Source organism: Notolepis coatsorum (genome assembly GCF_963971535.1).
Source record: "Notolepis coatsorum genome assembly, chromosome: 2".
Taxonomy (NCBI): Eukaryota; Metazoa; Chordata; class Actinopteri; order Aulopiformes; family Paralepididae; genus Notolepis; species Notolepis coatsorum.
This window is the reverse complement of record NC_140166.1, coordinates 101,735,050-101,751,933: the sequence shown is the minus strand read 5'-3', so window position 1 is coordinate 101,751,933 and position 16,884 is coordinate 101,735,050. Positions and strand designations below refer to the sequence as shown.

The window sequence follows — 16,884 nt, the reverse complement described above, 5'->3', positions numbered from 1 at the left end:
ATATTGTTGTATTTTCCTCTTGAAGAGAGTGATGCATCCAATATGCACATAAACTACTCCTTATGATCAAAGCATAGGTGATTATGATTTAATTAATATTATTATCTTTTTCATTTTGTATTATTAATATAACTAATATCAGAAAGATGTCATAGTTACATATCAAAACCATTATTATCATATCAAGACCACTAACATACATATACATTAGACCACTAATGTATTTTAGTGGTGTTGAAAGGAACACAGACAGCTGGTGACTCTAAAAACATTGTGTTCAATGAATATTAAACAAACACACATTTGTCACACACGCTATCATCATCACATGTTGTTGAGGAATGCAAGCCGGTAAGGAGGGGCCACTGAAGGGGGACACACCTCTCTGAACACCCTTAAATAGCTGTGCCAGATACTGCTTCAAGTCTCAAGGACACAGCTGGACTTGAAACTGATCAGAGCATCCTCAACCAGTGAGTCAGTCATGGGGAACTCTGCCCAGGGCATCAAGGACTTCTTCTGTCCGCCCAAAAACACCAATGTGCGTGTTAGTCTTCCCATGGTCTGCTTCGTCTGGCAGATAGCCATGATCATTCTGTTTGGTGTCTTCATACGGTATGACGAGGAGTCAGACGCACACTGGATAGAAACCAAGAGGGAGCATCACATCACCAGTGACGCTGAGAATGACTTCTACTTCAGATACCCCAGTAAGTACAACAAAAAAGCTGAATGTAATACAAGAGGAAACCCATCGCAACATTTTATTTACCTTTGCTATTCCAATATTTGTGAGTAGGCCTATTGTTTTACAAGACAAAACAAGTATTTAATCTTTTCTGCACGTCTTACTGTAGCTGATGGTGAATGGTAAACAGTAGTCAGTAATACATGTCAATTGAGAGGAGGGTACAGACACAGGAAGGTTCTGGATTATTCAATACCTTTGAATCAGCAGATTGGAAAACCAACTGGGATACTGTCACAGTTCATACTCATTGTGTAGCAATGTGCTGCTATGACAACCGAAATCCCTAAGAGGATCAATAAAGGAATATCTTCATATCATATATCATCTTATCTTAATTTATTTGATCTTATCTTAACATGATCTTATCTTGTCTAGTCTAAATTCCACAAAGTGAGAAATCACAGATCAGAGTCTTGGTTCCCATAGCTTTGATGTTCTTGTTCACAAATCCAGATGGAATTGTTCTAAGGTTACAGAAATAATATATATTCACATTTATCACATGTAAACAACAAACACATTTTTTTTCTGTATATGAATTTTTATGTCCGATTGTTATGCAGCTAGTTGAACTGTAGATGGCTAATGACATTGTGTCCATTTAAAAAGCTACAAGGTTCTCACTCCTTTAGCGAACACTGACATGCCAGAAACAAATACAGAACCTTGAACAACCTACCCCTAACTCTATATATGTATTAACATTTTTAATTAAATATTTGCTTTCAGAGAGGGATCCATTCAAGTAGTTATTGTGGTTAAGGTGTGGTCCTTGCCTGCTTAATTTGAAAATCACGCTGCTATGGAAGGTGACTCATCTGGCATAGAATACAATGCAGTACAATACAATATAACTTGCAGCCCAAAGTGCTTCATAGCAGTGAAAATAGACATAGGCATGCGTCCTTGACGAAGACGGACAGGAGCACTTGGATTGGTCCCCTGGCGCGGCTCACGTTGACGCCTGTCTGCTCCCGGCTGCCCATGGGGGGGAAGGACGACGGGATGGGTTAATCGCAGATACGAATCGCATGCATGCATTGCATGCGTGCCGATTGATGACCTCTGAGCAGGTCCTAAATTATTATTATTATTTATAAAATGAGCATACGAATAACAGAATAAAAGCAATGCATGAAGTGCAGATATAAAATTCTGTAAAAATAGACGTAAAATGTGCATTTGTTATGCATTTGTTGTCTTCGACTCTGAACAACAGTGTTTTTAAACTGTCTCCTGGCTTCCAGGAAGTCCATGTCATATTTGTTGGATTTGACTCTGAATGACACTCTTTTGAACCTGTCTCCAGGCTTCCAGGATGTCCACGTCATGATATTTGTTGGATTTGGCTTCCTGATGACCTTCCTGAAGCGTTACAGCTTTGGTGGCGTGGGCTTCAACTTCCTCATTGCCTCCTTCGGTCTCCAGTGGGCTCTTCTCATGCAGGGCTGGTTCCATTCCCTCGACCACAGCACAGGAAAGATCTACATAGGGGTTGAGAGGTGAGATACTGCACCACAGACACAATCACATACAGAATCACAGGTAGAATCACAGACACAATCACATACAGAACCACAGGTAGAATCACAGACACAATCACAGGCAGAACCACAGACACAATCACATACAGAACCACAGGTAGAATCACAGGCAGAACCACAGGCAGAACCACAGACACAATCACATACAGAACCACAGGTAGAATCACAGGCAGAACCACAGACACAATCACAGGCAGAACCACAGACACAATCACATACAGAATCACAGACACAATCACAGGCAGAACCACAGGCAGAATCAATAGCTTTTCATGCATCAAGTCTCTTAGTCTCTGAGCACAGAGATATATTACCTCACCTGGGACACAGTCAAAAGGAAGTCCCTGCAACTGAGTCTCTATAACTCACCTTTGACAAAGTGAAGCACATTATCTAGAAACAAAAGCCCCAGGTCCAGCCTGGTTACATAAGATAACTTGTTCATTTGATTATTTTGTCACTCCTACAAAACATATACTTTATCTTCCATGTCATGTTGTCATGGGACCTCTCGAAGGGCACAACAGACATTCTTCTCATAGCTAAGTCAGATCTTAAAAACAAAACAAGGCAATCATGTTTTTCAAGTGAACACTTGGCTGACTCTGGCTTACTCACATCTCTCTCATACACACTACAGTATGTACAGTATCTCAAAACCCATCTGTCGGTCCTTCCATCCATCCATCCATTGATTGATTGATTGATTTTTATTGTGGAGTAAAAGACAGCATCCAAGAGATAAAAACATGAAAAAGTGCAAGCACTTATTTCCATCATGGTCCCTGATTTTGGACATGGACAGACATCATAAAACATAGAGCATCATAATAAAACATAGAGCATCATAATACAACATAGTGAGCATCCTAATAAAACATAGAGCATCATAATAAAAACATAGAGCATCATAATAAAACATATATTCCATATATCCTTCCATCCATTCATCCATCCATCCATTAATCCATCCACATTCACTCCACCTCATTCCTTCAGAAGCTTTATACAATTATTTTATTTAGTAGAAATAGCTTTGATGGAATTGTGCTCTGCATTTTACATTATATTTTAGTATTACCATGAACATGTTATTTTTTATTTTGAATGTACATAAAGTATTCAAAGTGAAAGCACATATACATGATGTTATTTTATTTCAGTACTTAAGTATGAATACTTACTTACCACCCCTGCCATCCTTGCAGTATGATCAATGCAGACTTCTGTGTGGCGGGCTGTCTGATAGCCTACGGTGCGTGTCTGGGGAAAGTCAGCCCAGTCCAGCTCATGGTCCTCACCTTGTTTGGTATCACGCTATTCGCTGTTGAGGAGTACATCATCCTCAGCCTCATTCATGTAAGTCCTGTCAATCACATATCCTCAACCTCATTCATGTTAGTCCTGTCAATCACATCATCCTCAACCTCATTCATGTAAGTCCTGTCAATCACATCATCCTCAACCTCATTCATGTAAGTTCTGTCAATCACATCATCCTCAACCTCATTCATGTAAGTCCTGTCAATCACATATCCTCAACCTCATTCATGTTAGTCCTGTCAATCACATCATCCTCAACCTCATTCATGTAAGTCCTGTCAATCACATCATCCTCAACCTCATTCATGTTAGTCCTGTCAATCACATCATCCTCAACCTCATTCATGTTAGTCCTGTCAATCACATCATCCTCAACCTCATTCATGTAAGTCCTGTCAATCACATCATCCTCAACCTCATTCATGTAAGTCCTGTCAATCACATCATCCTCAACCTCATTCATGTAAGTCCTGTCAACCACATCATCCTCAACCTCATTAATTTATGTCCTGTCAATCACATCATCCTCAACCTCATTAATTTATGTCCTGTCAATCACACCATCCTCAACCTCATTCATGTAAGTCCTGTCAATCACATCATCCTCAGCCTCATTCATGTTAGTCCTGTCAATCACATCAAACCCACAGCCATGGTTCTGACTTGGAGTATTTAATATGGAGTATTAAAGCATCGTACAGGTAATTGTTAGACTAGAAGTCTTTATTTGTCATGCAGTTTTAACACACACACGCGAGATGGCCGACCCACAGGAACACACACACACACATCATGGAAACCTGGTCCCCAAGCGGGAATCGAACCCTGGACCTTCTTGCTGTGAGCCGACAGTGTTAACCACTACACCACCGTGTGCCGTTCCTGCGGGTGCAGGAAGGAGTCCGAGCGTATGTGATGTTGAAGCGATATAGAGCATACAGCTAATGGATACAGGATTAACAACTTTTTAATTCATAGCGTATTATTGATTGAGTCACAGCGTGTGAATGCATGGTGTTGGGATGGTAGCTGACTATAGCAGAGAGTTATAGTCAGGGTACACGTCTGTCATAAAGAGCCAGAGACTCAGAAGGCTGTGGTGATTTATTACATTGAGTCCTTCTTGGTCTATCTTATGCTAAAACATGATTATTGTACTGTAAATGAGAGATATTTACTTTTATTTAGTCAATTCTATGCTCATGTTATGCCTATTTTACAGTTATGAAGCACTTTGAAATCCTTATATAAAAGGTATAGAAATAAAGTTTATTATTATTATTATTACTTACTTACCGGTAATTACTCAGGCCCGTCCCTCCCAGCACATCCTGTAAAACAACCCTGAGCTGTAGAATCCTCAACAACAGAGAACCATTGATGACCATCTTGGTCAAAACCTCAGACCAATGATTCTGTAAACACTCTTGGAATGGCTACACTATACCCTCTCTGGTCTCTGGTAACTGTATCCACTATGTATAACTACATGTAGGATGCTCTTACAGAGGCCTCCTATCTGACTCAAGTCCTGGTGCTCCTCTCTAGGCTAAGGATGCTGGTGGCTCCATGGTTATCCACACCTTCGGAGGGTATTATGGTCTGGCCATCTCCTGGGTTCTCTACCGGCCAAAATTGCATCTAAGCAAACACCTCAACGGCTCAGTCTACCATTCTGATGTGTTCGCTATGATCGGTGAGTTTAGACCTCGGTTTTGAGCAGTTCATTGCATTTTATGTTTGTTTTTCAGTGTATGACTTAACAGGTTTCTCCTGTTTTTAGTTTGTATTGGCACATTTAATAATCAAATGTTATTTCTAATCGTATCTAATCTTGTAGTACTATCAATGCTGTGTTTGTCTGTAATACTCCTTTATGCATGTGTGAGGGTGTGCGTGTGCGTGTGTGTGTGTGTGTGTGTGTGTGTGTGTGTGTGTGTGTGTGTGTGTGTGTGTGTGTGTGTGTGTGTGTGTGTGTGTGTGTGTGTGTGTGTGTGTGTGTGTGTGTGTGTGTGTGTGTGTGTGTGTGTGTGTGTATTAATGGACTGTAAATGTGAATCTCTCTTCAGGAACACTGTTTCTGTGGATGTTCTGGCCCAGTTTCAACGGAGCCATCACTGACCATGGAGACGGTCAGCACAGGGCTGCCATCAACACCTACCTGGCCCTGGCCTCCTCCGTTCTCACCACCGTGGCCATATCTAGCATGTCTCAGAAGGGAGGCAAGCTTGACATGGTAACACTCTTTCACTGTGCACGTGTTTGTGTGTGAGTTGCATCACCAGCCTTTGAAAAAGCTGAAAGCCAGGTGATTCTAGGTCGTGTGTGTGTGTGTGTGTGTGTGTGTGTGTGTGTGTGTGTGTGTGTGTGTGTGTGTGTGTGTGTGTGTGTGTGTGTGTGTGTGTGTGTGTGTGTGTGTGTGTGTGTGTGTGTGTGTGTGTGTGTGTGTGTGTGTGTGTGTGTGTGTGTGTGTGTGTGTGTGTGTGCGCGCGCATGCGTGTGTGTGTCTCGCCGGGATCACCACCTTATTGTGGTGAGGCACTTTGCGTGTCTCCATGACCCCTAGAGCTATGTCGGCGGGAGTCTCGCACTCCTGGCAGGGTCACCCAAGCCGAACAGGTCGAAGGGTAGAGGCCAGACTAAGAGTGATCCTCCTGCTACGTCAGTGATCACTCAAGTGGATGACATGTTGTTTAGAAATGCACAAACACGAACTGCTGTTTTTACCTTTTAGATAAGGCTAAGCTGTGCAACAAACGTTCCGCTGTAGCGCTAGCAAAGAGGCTGGATATAGGAGGACGTTAGCTCTAATAAAATCAAATGCATTTGTATAGCCCGAGATCACATGGTATTGCCCCCATGGGCTGTACAAGTCGAAGCTCTCCATGCTCCACTGCTTCCAGGGGTTGTCTTCCTGCAACAACTCATGCTTTGCAGGATTTCAGAGCGAGATTTCTGTTTCAGTGGCAAAAACATCATGTTTTTTTTTGCATCCTCAAAAAATACTTGAATAATGGATTACTCACACTCATCCCTGATGACTAGACGTCTGGGTGTGTCTTCATGACCCTGCTGCTACATCAGTGGTCAGACAGACTGATGACTAGACGTCTGGGTGTCTTTGTGTTCCTCATAACTGACTGTGTTGATGTTTCTTACAGGTTCATATCCAGAACTCCACCTTGGCAGGTGGTGTTGCTATGGGAACAGCAGCAGAGTTCATGATCCAACCCTACGGATCCTTGATCGTGGGCTTCTGCTGTGGGATCCTCTCCACGTTCGGCTACCTCTACATCTCTGTGAGCCTACTTTCATTACCTTTACCTATTTACCATTACCTACCACAAACCAGTGTTCAGTGAGGGTTCTGGGGATCCGTTGTGACAAAGACAAACTATATTGCACCCAGAACCCAACCTGAGCATAACGTAAGAGCAAAATGGCGGCCTTGTGAATATCATGGTCAATTGAGGAAGAAGACTCCCACCCTGAGAAGACTTAGAGAAGACATGCTTAACACTTTCAGCACCAGCCGTGTAAGCCATCCTTGTACTCATTGCGCCACCGCTGTAAGAAATAGGGATTTTCACTGTGTGTTGCGGTGTTTGCAAGGCTATATCTATATTCTATAGGGCTGTCCTAGTCTGGTCAGTTTAGGCAAAATGGCTGCAAAAGATTATTAACATGTTTTTCTGTTCATTTAGAGCCTGATAAACAAAAAAATGCAAGGAGCCCAAAAAATCTGCTAGGCGAAGTCCCTGAAACGGCCACGCCCACTTTTTAGGCCTGGAATTTTGTATCTCGGCTCCTGAAGGTTGCTGAGAGTTGATTTTGAGCTCAAAAGCTGCGGAAACACCACATGTATATTAGTGTTATGAACAAACATAGACTCTAAAACCTTTACTTTTTCAGATATTTGAGTTTTCTCATTCATACTTCGCTTGTGGGCTGCACCTTGAGAAGGTTTCTCTGGTCTGTGTTGGCCAGTTGATAAAAGGAACTGGCCTGGATACCATCTTAACCTTAGCTAACACGAACATCTGAACATCACTGGTCTGACAACTGCTGTATGTGATGTGAATTCCATAAAGAAGGCTAGATACTGCATTCAAATCCTGGCTGTGGTCCTGGCCAAGAAGAGAGACGAGGCATTCCAGGCAAAACATCTAGAGGACAACAGTTTGATTTGGAGCAATTGTGTGGCCAATGAAAACAGCCCCATGTTTCACTACTGGACCAATGTCCTTGAAGCAATCAAGAAGGATCTTATCTTCATCAGATACTTTCGGGAGGCCAACTTCATCATGATGATCAGTGCACTTGAGCAGCTCATTCCTCCTTACTTTGCACTTGATCATACACACTATGCCAGATGGACATCAGTGTTTCTTCAGGATCTCAAAGAGCTAAAATGGAGACACCCAGAGTTGTTCAAGGAATTTCTATCAGGCTCTTTCGCAGTAAACACCAGAGGTAAACGATTATCAAATATTGCATGTGATCAAAAGCAGGAGTATAATATAAAGGTCATCAAGTCTGACACTGGATACGTCGATATCATCAATCGGGAAGATCAGGAATTCTTCAGGAAACTCGAACTTGCCCTACCCAAAATCCAGCACTACCTAGCTGAGGTCGAAGGTCAAGATCTAGCACACAGACACAAAGAAATGCTGGACTCCTTCAAGGAAAAGTTTTCAAGCCACACTCTCAAGGTGTACCAGGGGATCCTTACCAACCCCTTCAACCAAGCTCAGTTCATGAGGTTGAACTCATCCATTCCCTTCCCAGATGTGGTAACTAAAGATGCCAGCCTTGTTTTTACAGTTGGCAAAACACAGCATGATCCGTTTGTGCAGGAGCGATTTGTATATGCTCAGAAGGATGTTAGTGCGAAAATCTCCCGAAATGCCCTGAAACTCCCAAGTTCAGGTGCAAAAGTCCAGCTTGCTAGCCCTGCAATCAAGCCGCCTAAAGGAACCTTTGTAAAGCTGAAGGAGGCCTGCATATCAAGAGAATAAGAGACAAGGAGGCTCTTTGGTGGTGAATTCACAGGTGATATAATTTCAAAGTTATTCAATGTTTTAGACGCAGGCAACTTTCGTCTTACCAGATTCTCGATACAGTGACGTTCAATTATTCATTTTATAAGTGAATTGATTTGACAGTGCTAATTTTGTTTTGGTAAAACTATTCATTTTAATCACAGGTTTACCAGAAGCCCTGTCAACAAAGGAAGGAGACATTTATCACAACCAAAAGTCTCAAATCCTGAAGGACATCGGAGTACAAGTTCAATCTACAGCCTCAGAGGGACTTGTGATAGATCTATCTGTGCAAGTACGAATCCTGGTGAAGTCTCTCACCAAAGGCATGACATTCTGGGACGTTATCATCAAGGTGTTGAACAGCATTGCCAAGATTGGTCATGAGAAGGGAGCAAATCGTATTGACATTGTGGCTGACCTCTACCAGACTATGAGCATTAAGACTGCGACTAGGAAGAATCGGGGGTCAGCAGGTAGTTCACAGATGGCCTTCAGCGAGAATGACACTGTGCCGGAATCTAAGCAATTCTTTGAAGGTTTTCTGTCTAATCAAGACAACAAGGTAGCCCTGAATTTAATGTTCGCCAGGATTGCTAAGGAACATGCATGGAACTGGCGCAAGGAGTTCAGCATCAACTATGGCAGGAAGATCCTTGCAAACTTTGGCGAAAATTTTGAGATCCAGCTTTATGACCGCATAGAGATGCTTGAGAAGGCTAACAACCGCATCATTTACCATGTGATGGACATGCTAAAGGGGATCAAGTCAGTTACGGTTAGAACAGTCGACTCCGATGTAGTTGTCATCCTACTAGGGTTCACTACAAAGTTCCTGTCAGTATGTTGTGATTTGCAACTTATCGTCAACATTGCTGTTCCAGACAAACGCCAGTTATACTCGATCACAGAAGCACACAAGAAGCTTGGTGGAGATGTGGCTGATGCCATGCCTGTGTTCCATTCTTTCAGTGGCTGTGATTCTGTGAGCACCTTCTTTGGCCACTCAAAGAATGCTCAATTCAAAGCCTGGATGAACCACAGTACGTTGACAGAGCTCACTGCTGCATTGAGAGGACTAAGTTTCTGCCCTAGTATCGAGACTGTTAAGAACAGCATGGAAGTTATTGAACCCTGGGTAATGAGCTGGTACAACAAGGCTGGACTGTACGACTATGCAAGTATAGATGGAACAGATTCCAGCTGTTCAAGCACTCAGTTAAAGATGAGCTGCGAGACCTGCCCCCAAGCCAGGATGCACTTCTACTTGTTGAATGTTGAATGGGGATGGACAACCGATGGGGAGGAACTCTTCGTCAAGTGGAGCACAGTTTCCGCAGGAGACACATTGTCTCAGGTAACAGGGGTGTGTAGCTGCAGATCTAATAAATGCACCTCATGTTCTTGTGCTGGCAGGGGGATGAAAATAATGTCTAATTTTTTGCAGCAAGTGTTATGTGATGTGTTCAAATAAAGTTTTTTTGGACTTCAAGTGGTTTGCTTTGTTTCTTGGGTGGTTGTTGGGGTCCTCATCTTCTAACTCAACCTAAACACTAGTATGCCCCATGAGTAGATTTAGAACTTTGGCCTAAACTAACTGCATGGCCTTCATGGGCAGATTTGGCTGAAGTGGCTTGGGCGCTGATCAATTCAGAGATAAAAAAAAAGGTTTTTCATGAATATCTCAAAAAGTAAAGGTTTTAGCGCATATGTTTGTTCATAACACTAATATTTTGAGCCCAAAATCAACTCTGTGCGACCTTCAGGAGCTGAGATACAGAGACTTCGCCTACCTAATTTTTGGGGCTCCTTGTATTTTTTTATTTATTGGACCCTAAATGAACAGAAGAACATTGGCTCAAATGTTAATCATGATTTGCAGCCTTGACCCCATATTTGCCCCAAACTGACCAGACTATAAGGATTTGGATAGTCAACTATGATTGGCCAAAATTTGCCGTTAATGTCTGAAGGAGTCGACTGAAGGCTTCTTGTCCTCTGCAAAAGCATGCAATTGGTCCACTGATGGAAACATCTTGATATTTGTCTAGTCTAGCGTGTTCATTAGATGGGTGAAATCCTCTTTCAGTGCCTCTGTGCCTGTTTTCTTAGGCAGTTAGCCTCTGGTATGCATGCCATTAGCGTTAGCCACGCTTCTAGGCCTCTTTTCTTTTGGAAAGAATGATAAAAAAATATATATATATATATATTTTTTTGTATTCGACTAAGATGTTGGCAGTCGACTACGGCTCCTTTCGACCGATTAGTCGACTAATCGACTAATAGGGGTCAGCCCAAATATTCTATATTATAGCTATGGAGACAATACTATGGCTCATTTGACATTAACTATCCCTCGTTCAACATGTGAAAAAGAATAATTTTTTTCATGTATACGTTTGCGTGTTATACCGTGGTGAATATTGTATAGTTTCAGAGTGATCCTGGCGAATTCCTGGTAACTGTGCTATGGAGCGATATGTGAATTTTGCTAAAGACGTTAGATTTTCTCGCCTGGACATGCTACTATTTCCAAATTTTTTTTATGCTTTGATCGTCAGCAACGGCATACATTTTGGAGTACGTTACATATGATCGAGGCATACAATACTATACATACATACTGTACAATACAATACTATGTATTTTAGCCAAAACATGTGGTCAGAACACAACATTGCAGTGCATTTTGTCCATTATCTCTCATTCTCTCTCTGCCTCTCTCTCCCTTTTGTCGAGTGTGGAGCTCGTCGCCAATGAACAGAGAGCAGTCACCAGCTGCCCAAAAATATACACTTTGACTGCTGATTTTGACAGGTTCTAACTGTTTAGTTCTTTAATTGAGCAACATTGCGTGTTTAGTTATGAGCCTCCTTGAAGTTAACAGCCGCCTGTCGGGCCGTTGTTGACTTTGCGCCTCCTGGCGGGCATATAACAGAACAGCAACCTGATTTCCTAATTAATTTCCATGATGTGAGATCTCTGTGCGCCCGTCGTAAGGCTTCATCTGTATGTTTGCGCAATTATTCTGATGACTGAAGTCTGGTTCGAATTAACGAGATTGTTTGAGCCCGAATGAGCCTTTGAGAAACCAGGATAGCCTGACTTCAATCATCGGGTTAATTTAAGCTGGCTAATAGGACTTTTGATCGACTTAGTTGAACCAGGTACGAGGAAGAGGGCCCAGGTTGGTAACTTGAACACTTGTCTATTGTTGTTTCTTTCCAACTCAGCCCTTCTTGGAGAAGTACCTGAAGATCCAGGATACATGTGGTGTCCACAACCTGCACGCCATGCCTGGAGTGATTGGTGGCATCGTAGGAGCCATTACTGCAGCTGCTGCCAGTCAGTCTGTCTACGGGACGGAGGGGTGAGTGATGCAACTTGAGTTAATTGACAGCTCTGGTTAGAAGCACAGCATTGAAGATGCAACTTGAGTTGATTGACAGCTCTGGTTAGAAGCACAGTGTTAAAGATGCAACTAACTTTTGCCATTTTTCTTCCCAGGTTGATCAATGTATTTGACTTTACAGACCAGTTTACAAACAGAACTGTAGGAACACAGGGAGGCCACCAGGCTGCTGGCTTGTGTGTGTCCATCGTGTTTGGAATCGGTGGAGGAGCTATTGTTGGTGAGTTGTTGGTGTAACTGACCCAGGAGATATTACTATCTCCTACTACTATGAACATTCTGTAGGCTGAACCTGATAAAGACATGGCATTCTGTAGGCTGACACTGATAAAGACATGTTAGTCTTTTGTTTGTTTTCTCTCAAACAAAGCTTTAAATAGAAGCTTAATTCTGCTTTTTGATCAATAAAAGCAGTCAATATATCACTGTTTTAGTTTATCTTCAGAACCTCTGAATGTAAGTGACTTGGTGAACTACTTTAGAAAGCAGTGAAGACATTGGATTTGTTTGGATTTGGATTTATTTATTGTCCGGCAGCGTGGCTACATGAGTAGAGCTCCAGACTCATGATCGGAAGATCACCGGTTCGAGCCCCGGTCAAGGTTGCTGTCGGAAAGTGGTGTTGTTGTCCAGCAGGGGGCACTCTGTCCTCTGGACTTGTCAGTAACAATGCCCCTGTTACAGTGATAGGGACACCGTACAGCTGCGAGTGCAGTCCTTTGGATGAGACGCTAAACCGAGGTCCTGACTGAATTTGGTCGTTAAAGAACCCAGGACGCCTATCGTAAAGAGTAGGGGGTTCCCTGACGTTCCTGGCGAAATTCCCAATCAGGTCTCTGACATCAAGGCCACCTAATCATCCCTTCCCCTTAATTGACTGATATCAATCCCTGTCTCCTGAGCCGTTCAACCATTGTGTAGTGTGATGTGTGCCTGGTGCCAGTGTATGGCAGCCATTGAGCCTGCGTAGCCCAAGGTTGGGTGCTACCACTGGTGGTGAAGTAGTAGGCAATATCCACCCTATATTGTAAAGCGATTTGAGTGTCTAGAAAAGCGCTATATAAATGCAAGTAATTATTATTATTATTTATCCCAAAAATATACAAATAAAACATATAAAACATAAAAAAGCTAGATTTTCTTATTTTTTTTTGCAAAAAAAAATGTTTGGGACAGGACAGTAGGTAGTAAAACAAGAATGTAGTCCTACCCCTTCCTTAGAATATATTACATATAAAGAAGATAGTCTTTCTTAATCTAAATATAATATAAATCTACAAATGCCAAAAAAGAAAATATATGTGGGACTCCAGTCACCTTACTACATATCTTTTGTACATGTCTTACATGTTCACATGTCTCTCTCTTGTAAATTTATTTATTTTATACTTTATTTCAACTCTAGAATTCATTGAGCCCTCATTTTCAATGACGTCGAGCATCATATACATAATATATTATTGTATAATAAATATACAATACATATACAAACAAATGCAAAACATAACAAACTATTATACAATCAATGGTCCTCATTCTCGAACATGTACGTAAGTAAGTACCTTTGTAAAAAAAAAAAGTGCGTACTAACGCATTTACAAAAATCCTCCTCCGGATTCCTGAACGCGTGAAACAGTCTCCGTAAGTGGCCAACATCTTCGCAGTTGGGTTCCCATGAATGAAAAACGTCACTCATTCTTAAACTGGAAGCGCATTCTCATACACCTGAATTTGCATACATAAACACCCAGCCAGCTCCTTATAAGGAGAGGCTATCCATTGCGTCTACTCCACGCTGACCCTTATGGAGGAAATGTTCAACAGGTAGCGCAAAAACAATTTGCGACTGATTGAAGTTAGACTAGATTAGATTCAAATGTATTGTTATTATACAGCACAAGTACAGTACACCATCCAACCAAAGTGCAAATGTAACAGTAAGTGCAATAGTAACATACAATGCACAGGTGATGAAACTGGTATAAAGCCTAATTTTGGATAAATAGTTAGTGATTGCGTTCACGTCGATTCTACAGACATCATCGGAATTAAATAATTATAATAAAGATAAATACGACAATATTTGTATCATTAACAATTACGTTTTGCATTTATAGTCATGACTCAATGAGGCATCGTGAGCATTACACGCACACACACACACAAGCAGCACAAGTACAATACAGCGAAAACTGGTTAAAGGCTTGATTTCGGATACATCATGGTGATTGTGGTCACTTCGATTCTACAGACATCCTCGGAATTAAATAATTCTAACAATAATAATACGACAATATTTGTATCATTAACAATTACGTTTTACATTTATAGTCATGACTCAACGAACCATGTCCGAGAAACGGCTGTGTGTGTGCACTGAGTGCATCTGCCTTATGCATCATCACAAAGCCGTTTCTCAGACATGGTTCGTTGAGTCATGACTATAAATGTAAAACATAATTGTTAATGATACAAATATTGTTGTATTTATTATCATTTTAATTATGTAATTCCATGGATGTCTGTAGGATCGAAGTGATGGCAATCCCCAAGGATTTCTCACAAAGAAAGCCGTTAAAAACACGGGCGCACACCGGTCTGTCCGACTTACGACTGCCTTTTCGAGTTTGTAAATCCTACATAAATTGTACAAGGAATTTACAAAATGAAGCCGTTCGAGAATGCAGAATAAATTCGTAAATCGAGTTGCGAAGGAATTCCTTGGTAACCTTCACGTATGTCCGTTCTAGAATGAAGACCAATGAAGGTAAAGCACTTAGAATAGAATATAATCTAAATTAACTTGCATTCTCTTCTCTTCACAGGTACCATTCTGAGAATTCCCATTTGGGGAGACCCTGCTGATGACAACTGCTTTGAGGATGAGGTTTACTGGGAGGTGAGAGTGCTCTTCACTATACCACCAGTAGACTATTTTGCACTGTGACCATGTAAATTTATCCTGGGGGGGGGGGTAATAAAGTTGACCATGACCTTTTGACATTGACCGTGTTTCTTTTGGGATCATGGTCTGACTAAACGTGTCTTCCTCGCAGGTTCCTGAAGACGAGGATACCATCCCTCCAGTTCTGGAGTACAACAACCACATGGTCCTCAAGGAACCATGGAACAAGGAACCAGAGTTGTAAGTCTGACATCCACTACCCAGAATGTTTAAAACTTTTGTGCAACAGATTTGATAATCAATGGACTACGGTCAGTTCTTCTTGGTGCATTATTTGATGCTCATAACAGACTGGGATAGAATAGGTAACATCCTAATAAAATTATAGCAACTCACATAATCACTCTCTTGACAGACTGAAAACATGAGCAAAAATCTTATTTTTTCTCTACATAATGACAGTGACAATAAACTGTGAAATATAGTTGTCATAGTATCCATCTATATTCATACATCTCTATATTCCTCCAATCATTAAGTCTAATGAATAGTAAATGTCCTCTTTCTCCTCATAGATCTGAGTCCAACTTCTCCATGGAGGAGACATAGATCATTTGAGGACAGCAGATGTCACAGAACACTAATACATGAAGGACCCACCAGCAGAACAAGGCATAAAGCCTAGAGGACAGAGCCATTGTATTTGCCATGTCGGTCCCATGTTATTCAGTTGGTTGATGTTATTGGAAGCTTGTGGAATTGAATGAACACAAATTAGCAACCAAGTAGCTCAAACAAAATTACAAAGCAAGGATGACATTGGACCTACATCAAAAGCAGGTTCAAGCCAGGTTCTGAATCCAAGTAGAATACTGATAAGGTGCTTTGGCACTTTTTAAATGTATTATAATCTGTGATTACAACTATATAATAGAGAAGAATAAAGAGTTGTTGAGAGTTATTCCACATGCCGTGATATACTCTCTCGCATTTTTGTACAGTGTAGTAGTGCTTTTTGAGTTCCCATTCTGAACATATTTCCAATTGAATGTTTTCTGTTTTGGATAAATAGTGAATAAATACGTAATTTTAATGAGTGGTGAAGTGGTACAACTCTTAAGATTTCTTACAAAATGTGTAAAAAGTGTACAGAACATTATAAACTGCCTGTATTTATACTGTATTTGTTTGTATATACTTTAATACTTGAGCTAAAGGTGGAATCTTTGAGTAACCATGATGTATTTTTATTCCAGCAATGTATTTGTTGTACTGTTGAATGTTGCATCCAGTATTTTATTATTGTATGTGACTGTATGTATCTGTTTGTATACTTGATGTATTTAAATGTTCAGTTGTTCACAAAATGAATTGTACCTGTATCTGAAATAAAACGTTGAAACTATGTCTTCCTCTGTATTTTCCTGTCAGGTGTGATGGCTCTCTGACTCTGTTTGCCAGGGTTTCATGTGTTTTGCTCTCGTTTTGTCTCTACAAAACTAGCTGCCACACTGTTATTTTACATTATAAAGATTGTAATTATAATAACACTGCCATGGTTGGGGGTTCCAATAATAATTATAATAACACTGCCATGGTTGGGGGTTCTGTATCACACTAGCTCCCGCTCTGCGTCTGTTGCATATATCTCGCTTCAGCATATATACACTGAATAATTTCACAAATGTACCTTTAAATGCCAGCATTCATCTGGCCACACCCCCATCCGCTTACCTATATAAGCAGGGATGGTGCCACACACTCATCTCCTTCTCAAATGTCATCACAAGCAACGTGTTGCTCATATGCCCACTTGACGTGGAGAAAAATATTTGCTGGAAAAGCGAGGTTTACGAGGAAAGGAAGAACAAGGAGATACGTTGACATCATATCTTTATTTTCTC

At 41.2% G+C, this 16,884-nt stretch overlaps 1 protein-coding gene across 1 annotated transcript; it reads left to right on the top strand.

Annotated features, from left to right (window-relative positions):
• Positions 1–446: 446 nt before the first annotated feature.
• Positions 447–16,362, top strand: LOC311222909 (ammonium transporter Rh type C-like). The gene is made up of 11 exons (XM_084307568.1): positions 447–710; positions 2,061–2,253; positions 3,504–3,654; positions 5,167–5,314; positions 5,688–5,854; positions 6,780–6,917; positions 11,897–12,033; positions 12,171–12,295; positions 14,901–14,974; positions 15,132–15,220; positions 15,556–16,362. The coding sequence occupies exons 1-11, from the start codon at positions 485–487 to the stop codon at positions 15,587–15,589; spliced, it is 1,482 nt and encodes a 493-aa protein (XP_084163694.1). The 5' UTR covers positions 447–484; the 3' UTR covers positions 15,590–16,362.
• The last annotated feature ends 522 nt before the right edge of the window (positions 16,363–16,884 follow it).

What these genes read in the sequence shown, in the direction of transcription:
- LOC311222909 (XM_084307568.1), top strand. Translation starts at nt 485, where the DNA reads ATGGGGAACTCTGCCCAGGGCATCAAGGACTTCTTCTGTCCGCCCAAA. An exon ending in TGATGTGTTCGCTATGATCG is followed by an intron (nt 5,315 to 5,687) that starts GTGAGTTTAGAC and finishes ATCTCTCTTCAG; the next exon opens with GAACACTGTTTCTGTGGATG. An exon ending in AGGATGAGGTTTACTGGGAG is followed by an intron (nt 14,975 to 15,131) that starts GTGAGAGTGCTC and finishes TCTTCCTCGCAG; the next exon opens with GTTCCTGAAGACGAGGATAC.